This window comes from Sinocyclocheilus anshuiensis, unplaced genomic scaffold (genome assembly GCF_001515605.1).
Source record: "Sinocyclocheilus anshuiensis isolate Anshui unplaced genomic scaffold, SAMN03320099.WGS_v1.1 scaffold392, whole genome shotgun sequence".
NCBI classification, from domain to species: domain Eukaryota; kingdom Metazoa; phylum Chordata; class Actinopteri; order Cypriniformes; family Cyprinidae; genus Sinocyclocheilus; species Sinocyclocheilus anshuiensis.
The window spans coordinates 2,774,961-2,786,148 of NW_015557091.1; the positions used below are offsets into that span (position 1 = coordinate 2,774,961).

Genomic DNA, 11,188 nt, shown 5'->3' on the forward strand with positions numbered 1-11,188 from the left:
TTTTTTTGGTGAAAAGATGCGTACAAATATATGAAAGTAATTAAATATGACATCAACAGGAAATCAATAATTTTATTTATCTTAAACACCTACAGTTTGTCCTTGAAAAGAATTGAAGAGAAAGCAGATAAAAACTCATAAGCTAAATGGACCTCGTCTTTAATAAAAAAAAAAAAAAACTTTTTATTTCACTAATTTCCTTCTTTTGATCTCATCTTTTATTAGCAGAGACATTTACTAAATGTCAGCTGGGTGGAGAGCTGTAAATATCCTTGAGAGATTGATGCGAGAGCAAGGGCATGTGCCTTTGTTTGACATTTTCTTGTACCTCCTTTCTTTTCTTTAAATTCTTTTGAAAAATTTGCCTGCCATGATGATGAATTTTAAAAGTAGCTCCGCTAATTGCAAGGAAACCAGAAACCAGGAGTCAGAAATGTTTTCGGGGTGAAAAACCTTTAGAAAGCCATATCATTCAGAATCAAAAGCCTGGTTTTGAGTGTTAATGATGTTATGATGCCTGATTTAAACTCTGCACATCTTCTTTGGTTCTTTTATCTGGTTAGGCTCTTTGACTATCACGGACGGGTGGCTCCTCCTCCGAGGGCAGTGATTCCTCTGAAGCGTTCACGAGTGGTGCTTCCATCCACTCGACGCGGGAAGAGTTCATTCCCTATTAAAACCTCATCCTCTTCTTCCTCAAGACCCCCATCATCATCATCGTCCTTCTCCTTTGGGCTGAAATGTAAGCCATAATAAATATCACACAAGCGTCTAAATATGAAGACAACCTAAAATTCAATACATTATATAACAGCTACAAGTTAGGTGTAATTTTTTAGCTTACAATTTCACATAATAACTTGCTGTCTGTAGAATAGAATATATAACTGCAATTTATTTCATTATTTTATTTAGTAAACACTTTAGATCCTTTTTAAGGAAAGAAAGAAAAAATATGTCTTTTTTCAGTACTTTCTGTGCATTTATTTTTGGAGTGCAAATATATGATGGCTCGAGTTCTCGCAGACGTGTTGCAGCTCTCTCTTCACAATAGTACACTCTGTCCTGTTCTCCTCTCAGCCTGTCTGAAAGCACAGAAACCAATATCACAGAACATGCAGTTATAAACAAACACTATTTCAGGCTAACTGTACAGAAACAAGATATTCTGTTTTCTCAAACTGCATTAAAAAGCACAGAACAAATCTGCAATAATTAAATAATATAATAACTGTCCAACACTTTATGGACTTGATTGTACATGTATGCAAATATATATTTATATTGTTGGATGTATAATATATTAATATTAATATACAATTAATATTATGTATTATCAACTGCCTGATTTTTATTTATTTTTTTTTTACAAAATGTAAGTATATTATCGCATAGCTCTTTATATAAAGTTGAATATGTAAGTATGTCCAGCTTTGTCTGCATACATACTGTATATTCATACTCACGTAAAGCAATATATTCTATATAGCAAATCTCAGCTGCTTGATTGATTGTTTTTTTTTTATTGTTCTTTATATAAATTTGGATTTAAAGTATGTCCAAATTTATCCACATAAATACTAGGGATGCACCGAAATGAAAATTCTGGGCCGAAATCGAAACCGAAAATTCTGGATGCATTTGGCCGAAATCCGAAAATGCTTTTTAATAATTATTTATTATTTTATTAAGTAATATTAAATAATTTTGTAAGACTTTTTAATTTAACTCAATAATTTGAATGATACTTAATAAAAAAATAAAAAAACAGCAAATAAATAACCACATTTTTATGGAAAGTAAAACAATAAAATTGGACAGAAATTATATCACTATTACATATTAATATATTATTTTTATTCAATTCTGTGCAACATAATCAGATTTAACAGATTTTTATTATAAATAATAATTATCCAAATAATGTATATTCCTACAAAGTTATTATTATCACAGCATCTGAGCAGAGCATAGCTGGGAGCAGATCAGTGAATGAGAGGGTAGCGTCATTTTACCAGTGTTGCCCAGTACAGCTGTACTAGGATTTTCGGAGGTCAAAATTTTGGTGCATCCTTAAAACATACAGTATACTGGCGTAGGGTGATATTCACTAATATAGCAAATCTCAACCGCTTGATTGCTTGTATCGCAAAATGAAAGCTTTATTACCGCCCTGCTCTAATCTGCTAAATGCAACTATAAGACATGAAGGTATTAAGATTCTATAAACATTAACCTCATGAAAATCTGTAAAGCTGCTGTGAAACCATGTGAAAAGCGCTATACAAATAAATTTGACTTGCCTTGCCTGAAGATTGCAAATGCAACTTGACTTGGTATTTGGGTGTGTCAAGCAATGACATTCATGCAATGTCATGCAAAAAGACATTAATAATACAGTGCATGTTGCAGGAATCGCTCCCACAGATCCACAATGCACTTTACACCATTAAATCACTGAACTCTGGCATTGACAGTCTGTGGCACACTGTATGAAGTCCACGAGTTTTATTCCTCACTGCCAACTGCTGGTTTATTGTCTGGCACAGGCGAAACATGTCGGTCAGTAGCTCTCTTTTACAGGTTACACGGTGTGAAAAAGAGACTTTTTATATTTCATGGGAGCAAAAAATCAAGAACATATTGATTTTTGTAACCACAGAGCATTCTGAGACCGAGACTTACGGCCGTCTGATATGCTCCTTTAATTCTATGGATGCGAGCCAAACGGCAAGACAGAACGTCATGCGGTCGTGTTTGTAAATTAGAATTCATAAAACTAATTCAGATTTGATCTCTAACCCACAAGTAGCAGCTTTCACAGCATCTGTCAGCATCCCGCCATCTCCTCCAAGCGTGGAGCTCAGAAGTCGAGATTAGCCGTGGTGCATGACACTAATGCTCTTAGCTGTGGTGCTGTGGCCTCTCTGGGGGCTTTTCTTATATCAGTGCAATTCACGAGCAAAAATATCCATGGCATGTACACAAAAGTGCTACTGTTTACCTTAATCTGCATTTCATTGGAGTTCTCCCTTCTCTTCACAGCGCGATCTGGAGATTAGCTTTATACTACACCAAAATAGCATTTAATTTGGCTCGAAAAGTTTACTTTGGCTGTTTTTCTCAAAACTGCTTCATGGTTTGCTGATGAAAATGCAGTTGTTCTCCATTTAAGATAAGAATTGTGATGTTTTTTCATTGCCACCAGAAAATACTGATTGCTATGTAGTAGAGGAGATGTGAAAACACACAACTACTGCAATTGTTGTCCCAAATAGAGGTCAGCCATAAACTAGAATGACATGAATAGCAAAACCTGTTTTATTTGCCTCTGTCTGTGAAATAATATTGGGAATTTGACTTGCGCTGTGACATGCTGTACTGCAACCTCAATATTTTAAACAGGATTTTGCTAATTCTATTATGCATGAAGCTTTTGTGGCCTCATATTAATGCCATGAGCCTGCATGAATATTTGGACTGTTTAATTTGTCACACTATAAGGACCATTTAAACTGAAGTGCTAGCAAAAAGGTAATTCAAAATAATTAAAAACCAGGTACAGGACCAAGGTATGCTCACCAAGACTGCATTTATTTGATCAAATGTACAGTAAAAAAAAACAGTAATATTGTGAAATTATTACAATTTAAAATTACTGTTTTCTACGTTAATATATTTTAGAATGTCACTCATTCCGGTGATGCAAAGCTGAATTTTCAGCATCATTACTCCAGTCTTCAGTGTCACATGATCCTCATTTCTTATTATTATCAATGTTGAAAACAGTTACTTAATGTTTCTTGATATCTTAATACTTAATATTCTTAATGAAAAGAACATTTATTTTAATCCATTTAATTTTTAATCAAATTCATTTTGATCAATTTAATGCATCCCTGCTGAATGAAAGAATTGATTTCTTAAAAAAAAAAATAACATTAAAAAATAACATTTAAAACACATGTGACAACTTACCCCAACCTGGCCTATATAGAAAAATTGTTTTGTTCTGAAAACACAATTTAAACTTTTGGTTAAAATCTGCCTTCATTATATAGTTGACTTTTCTTCTGAATATATGGTGGTGGTGTTTCATTGTGTTCACTTATTTACTTGTTCACTTATTCTACACGGAGATATGATATTATGGTGTAGCAATCTAGTTAAAGGGCAGAATTCTCAAAAATTGCTATAATTAAGAGGGCTTAGAAGTCAAGACCTTACAGTTACTGAGATATAGCTTGTGACAACTAGCCCCAGTCTCCATTACATTTTAATCTAGAATCTTGATCTTGGAAAACAACACGTTGTGCATCATAATCCGCAGCATTTCATGCACTGCATGTCACACATCCTCGAAAAAAATTCACAAGTACATCTCAATAAATTAGAATGTCGTGGAAAAGTTCATTTATTTCAGTAATTCAACTCAAATTGTGAAACTCGTGTATTAAATAAATTCAATGCACACAGACTGAAGTAGTTTAAGTCTTTGGTATGACATTCTAATTTATTGAGATGCACCTGTAAACAGTTTAAAACAAGTGATAAAAGAGAAAGTTTTACCAGCTGTTGTCATCAAATTGATGCTCAGCTATAGTGTTTTGTAGGTTGCCCAGATTACAACTCCTTCAGAATTCACGTTTGCAAAGCTCGAAGGCAATTTTTGGACATGTGTTGTATTTGGAGCTTTGGAGCAATTTGAATGGTTGCACACGGACATGTTCATTGAATTGCAGTAGATACGACGCTCTGTCACCTAAACACCTACACACACAGAGCTTTCTGCCTCGGGCGGGTGATGGCAGGTGACACTATTTTGTGAGGTAGTGGAAAAGCTGGCAGCGGTGTGACAGCAGTGCTGGGTCACACTGTGTTATCAGGGCTGAAGGCAGTGACAGCAAAACCACAAGCTTCAGCTTTCTCAAGGAGAGGAACGGCTCGAAAAATGCTGGAAAATACAAACTAATTAATTTTTCTACAAAGCATTTATTATATGTATCCTGGAGCTCCAATTATCATGAAGAAGCAGGTTTTTCCGTGTCAAGAGGTGCTGCTAAAGGTTTTTCATAGAGGTCAATTCAGCCCACACTGCATTGTCTAATAATTTTCTAGTGTCATTCAATATATTAAAGCAGTAAATCAAGCGTAGCGTTAGTTCTGGCAGGTCACGTTAGTCAAGCTCGCATCAGCTGACTCTCAACTGATCCCCATCAACCTATGGGAATATGACACCTATCTTAAGTATTCATATATAAGGTCCCGCAGTATTATCAGCAGTTTTCGCATTGCTCAATAGCTAATTACCCTCCTCCTAGTCTGATTCTCCTTTGAATCAGACTAATTCTAAAATGTGTACATAACATTATTGAACTTTAACGATATCTGCAATACATTTATGTTGGTTCTGTTCTGTTTACCCTGGGGGGGTTATCGCTGCTCTCCCTGCTCTCATCCATGCTAGGCTGCATGGATGCGCAGGGAATTCTTGCCCAGAACAGAACCATACCGCCAATCCAAACTGTATGCTAATTGTCAATCATCTTTGACGATAGTGGTCCTGACAGAACTTGGATTTTAGAAACAAAAATGCCAGGTACTTTTGTTTTTGCATCAGTGAAAATAGTTCCTGAATGATTCATTGTTTTGTGAATTTATTAAATAACTAATTCATAAAGTCACTTCTTGTGTTCCTGAATGAATTAGCTTTTTCAAACAAATTCGCTTGAATGAATGATTCAACGATTCACTCATAAAGTCTGTTGTTTTGTTCATGAATGAATAAACTTGTTTAAGCAGATTGGTTAAATGAATGTATTTAATAAATTAATGTAAATTAATAAAGTTGGTTTGTTTATGAATGAATAAAAGTATTTAAATGGATCCATTAAATGAGTGATTCAAGGGTTCATTCATAAAGAAGTTTAGTTCCTGCATGAATTGGTATTTTTGAACAAATTGGTTGAATGAACCATTCAGTGACTCATAAACACAGCCTGTTATTTCACAAATTAATTAGCTTTTTTTTTTTTGAACAAATTGCTTGAATGATTCAGTGACTGTTTCGTTTTGGAATGAAACAGAATGTTTTTGAATAGATCGATTAAATGATTCAAATGCTTAATCATAAAAACAGTCACTCGAGTTTTTGAATGAATCTCTAGAATGAAAAATTAATTAATCCATCGAATGAATGCTTCGAGGAGCTACTTCTTTAGTTCCTGCATGAATTAGTATTTTTGAACAAATTGGTTGAATGAACCATTCAGTGACTCATATGAAGATAGTATGTTATTTCACAATTGAATTAGCATTTTTAAACAAATTGCTTGAAGGAATGATTCAATGACTCATTCAGAAAAAAAGTGTTTCGTTTCTGAATGCTTTTGAACAGATCAGTTTAATGATTCAATGACTAAATCACTAAATGACTAAAGACAGTCGCTTGTTTAGTTCCTGCATGAATGAATTGTTTAACTAATCCGTTGAAAGAAAGATTATTCTTAAATTCAGTCTCATTCTCGACTCCAGTCTGTTGTTTAGTTAACGAATAATTCAAAATTTTTGAATGGATCGGTTAATTTAATTATTCAATGTTTTGCTCCTGAATTAATTTGTGTTTTTGAATGAATCAGTTGAACGAATAAGTCAGTGACACACTCTTAAAAACATTTTTTTTTGTTTGCAAATCAGTCAGCATATTTGAATTAATCATTTGAATGAATGATTCCTTGACTCACTAGCCACCACCTATTAGCGTAACAAAGAGTCATACAAACACCAATCTACATAATGTGATGTTTTGTGATTTCAAACCACATGAAAGCTGGACATTCCACCTACATGTGTCTGAAGTTACACTAAGTAATTCTGAAAGATGTCTAGAACCATTTCCATATTTTTAAACTGATCCAGTGTTGGCCTATTTGGGTTTTCATTTATGACCATGGTCATTCTAGCCTGCCCAGAGAGGCCTGCTGATTATTAGATTCAGTGCATGCATTCAATGGTGTAGTCATCTGAAGGAGATTAATCTGACAGCCGTCAGATAAAAAAATGCAGTGGACCTATTTAAAGCACTGAATATACACAGACATTAGCAGTATGAATTAAGCCAGCAGGCATTGAGCAGAGATTTTTCATCTCATGTGATGTAGTGGATTCATCTGTAGGAGAGTCTTTCAGTGTGACCAGTGTTTAAATGTCTCAATGGTCACAATGCAGGATTTTCAACTACCTAGTTCTTCTTTGGGACTGAACTACAACTTAAGTGGTAGCAGACTGGATCTATACCCAGGTTACAACTGAAGACAAACATCTACACTGTTAAAAAATGATTTCTCAAAGTTGTAAATAAAGCAAAGATGATCAGAGTATGCTTTACAAGAAAATACTACTCCAGTCCTTCTAATTCAAAATCTCATGTTTAACACAATGTGTTACTTGCTGTTTGTTGGTAATTATTTGTCAAATTTACTAGCAAATTCTTTATTTGTTTGCGTGTAAAAACATTTTACAATGATATACTTTCATACTACTTTTGCTAAATGTATATACGGTTGCATTTTCTGTATAACCTGATGTTAATATTAAATAGCTATAATTACACAGATTAAGAAACTGCAAATTATCAGACTTATTTTCCATTTATTAACAATTTTAGAACACAGAATAGGTTGAATATGGGGAATATTCCATGATTCAAAGCCTTCAATTTGAATTTCCATTTTAATGAATGATTTGGAAATAATATTAGCTAATAATTATTCAAATATTATTAAAGCATTGGCTGATGTAAATATATACGTACACTAAAAAAACGGTGTAGAAACGACTTTCACTCAGAAATTGCTAGTAAATTAATTACAAAGTAATGGCGAATAACACATTAAACATGACATTTTTTATAGGAGAAAAAGCAGTATTTTCTTATAAAACATACTCTTATAATCTTTATTTACAATACAGTATTTTGCAGTATGCAATAAACAGCATGCTAATATGATGCTTCAAACTTGATCATTTGTATTTCCATCAGGCTGAAAACAGGTCTTGTTAAGTTTTATTGACTAATAAAAGCCGTATCCATGAAAGCACGTGGAGGAAAACGGTCTTGCTTCCAGTGGCTGATATTAAGCAGCATGTCTGAATGAGATTATGGATAATGGTAAAGCAAAAACAGCATTACAGGGAATTCTTTGAACTCTCAGTTTAGAACCAGCAGCCCTGAACGAGTCTTCAGACATGAACTATCTGTGGTGATATAAGGCTGAGCATGGATACGCTGTCATCTCCTCAGATCTTGCCTCATGTGTGTGTTTATTGCATTTTCTTCTCTTGCAGTGAAGTCCGATCAACTCCAGACTATCAAACGTGAACTGACTCAGATCAAGATGAAGATCGACTCTCTTCTGGGCCGCCTGGAGAAGATCGAGAAACAGCAAAGATCTGAGTGCGGTGAGACAGACAGAGAACTATAGGAGAGCAGGAATAAAATCCAGTCCAGCGGGACATGGTTGCAAACATCGGCTGTACGGGGAGAAATATTGGGAGTGTATATGCGCTATCCATCTCTGTGACAGGCGAGGAGACAGCAGCCAATTTGTCAGAAATGTTATACAGGCAATCTTGCCGTTTTACTATAGCAAATCCCATTTCGCTATGTTCGCCAGTAGATGAGAGCACTGTTTTCATCTAGCAGACACACTGAGGAACGCCATAATGCTTGTCTCACATTCACGAGTCAAACTTTAGGTCTATTGCATTAATCCATACAGATTCAAGAAAAAGAAAATCACAGTTCTTTCATCATTTACTCACCCTCATGTCATTCCAAACCCATATGACTGACTTCCTTCTGTGGAAAACATAAGGTGACATTTAAAAAATGTTCCTTCTGCCTTTTTTCCATACTAAAGTAAAAATAAAAAACAGTTTTTAACAGTTTAAGGCAATATAAAGCCTACTGTATCATATTTATTAAGTACATTTCTAAGGCCTCTAAATGATCAACCTGATCAAAATTTTACAGAAAAACCTGTTGTGCAAAATCTACTGCATGCCTTCTGTTGTCTGATTGACAGTTACTCATATATACTTTTTTAGCAAGTAAAAGGCCTTTTAGTATACTTCTTAAAACATTTGATATCAGGTCGTGGTTCATGTGTATTTTTACTATGAAAGCTTTACTTATTTTCATAAAGTAAATGTAAGAATAATTTGTATATTGTTAGTCATTTCAAGATAAACACTTACTGGACTGAAACAATTTAGGATTCATTTTTATATCCATATATATATATATATATATATTAAAATGTTAAAATGTGAGTATCAAATATGATAAATTAAATCATTGCATTGCATTATTTGTTTTCAAACTAGAGCTTTGATCATAAAACTAAGCATTTAAATATCATAATAGTAAGACATTATTAGGAGATATAGATTTTTATGACAGTTGTCTGTTACTTTTGTAAAGATCACATTGATAAATAAAAGAAACAGCAAGAATTAAATTTGAAATTCAGAAAGACTGAAATATTTTCTTTCTCATTAAACATTCTCCAATCAACTTTATTTACAACTCTGAAAAATATTTTTTTTTTACAGTGTACTTTTTGGCCATATAAATATCAGCAACTGCACCAAATTACATATTTTTGCTCAGTTTGGGCCTCAGAATAAAACTGAGGTGGTTTTTCCTCCTCGAGTATTCTTACTGTATCATACTATATGTGCCATAAAAACCTGGTGTATTAAATATTATACTCAAAAAAAAAAAGTTCAGTAAACCTGTTCAGTTTAAAAAAACTAAATTATTCTGACTATTATTTCATATGTCAGGCTTTAAAGGATTAATGCATCATATTTGCATATAATATTCTGCCTCATATTCCATGGAAGAAAGAAAGTCTTAACGGGTTTAGAATGACAAATTTGAAACATTTTTGAATGACAGCTTTTTCATTTTTCGGTGAAAAAGATCTAATTTTGCTCTTATGCAAATAAGTAATGACTGATATTTGTGATATAAAGCATAATCGTCATAATATCTCTGTGTCATGCCTTTAGAGCCTCACAGGAAATATGAGGACAACTGCGACTCTTTGCACGAGGGGTCGATATCAGAGACGGCAGACAACTCCGGAGAGGAGGGAGGGGAAGGACAGCTGGACGCGGAGGTGGGAGAAATGACGGATGGTGGCGAGGATGACTACGACGAGGAAGGCAGCACTGATCTGGTACGCTGGCCCCCCGCGGGCCTTACTGGCAGCAGTGACTCTGAAAAGCCCCGTTGAAGCTAATTCTGCAGATTTATTCACGGTTGCAGACATGAGAGACGCAGGGCTGGGAGAGCAGAAGCTGACAGGGTTCCGCTGGGCTGCTTCCTGCTCTCTTAACCCTCACCTGTCACGCTCTGTAATTAAAACCGGGTCAGAACCTCTGGAGACACTGGGGTCCACGACCAACAGCAAATTAAGATTTAGGATGTGCTTCCCATTGAGGAGACAGGCTGATTGTATTTTAATGAGCTCCTATATTTCTTAAACTGGAGGGAAACGTCAAGGCGAAATCCCGCTGGAAAGATTCCCAACAGCATGTTACGGACATTTCAGGTCAGAGCGTGACCTCCAACACAGCTGGGTTTAGCAGATACCCAAGCAATACAAATAAAAATTGGCTAGACTTTTTAAAAGAAACTGTAGAGAAGTGATTTTGGAGCCTGAATATGTTTCTCTAAAAAGGAACTTGAGGTCACAGGATTGTTTATATGAAGAGTTTGGTTCCAAAACGCTATAAATCCATTTTGATTAATTTGAGTAAAAATGTGTTTTCTTTACCAAGAAAGTGGCAAGATGAAAACCACTATTTTCTGTTTCAAACTTTCACATAGCATCTTTAGGTTATAATAACATTAAAAATTCAAATCCAGATTTTGATTTTCAAAGATTTATTATAAAATTGTATTTTTTTTTCCCAAAATGCAATAAATCCAAGACACGTTTTTTTTTTTTTCAAAATGCAATAAATCCATTGAATCAATATAAAAGTTATTTTTCATATTGAAACTGTTGAAAATACACAACATGGTAAGTCGATCCACATACAGTATGACAGCCTCTGAACTTGGTCAATACTAATCTTATATACAGGCACTGGACTAAAAATACATTCAATCAGT

At 34.4% G+C, this 11,188-nt stretch overlaps 1 protein-coding gene across 3 annotated transcripts in view; it reads left to right on the forward strand.

The window, feature by feature from the left end:
- Nucleotides 1-11,188, forward strand: part of LOC107677287 (RNA-binding Raly-like protein) — a 139,462-nt gene that overhangs the window by 125,416 nt on the left and 2,858 nt on the right. For all 3 annotated transcript variants that reach the window (XM_016472139.1, XM_016472138.1, XM_016472140.1), the window contains 3 exons: nt 564-742; nt 8,347-8,460; nt 10,078-10,247. In XM_016472139.1, coding sequence (XP_016327625.1) covers nt 564-742; nt 8,347-8,460; nt 10,078-10,247 — 463 coding nt within the window. The remainder of the gene's footprint in view (nt 1-563; nt 743-8,346; nt 8,461-10,077; nt 10,248-11,188) is intronic.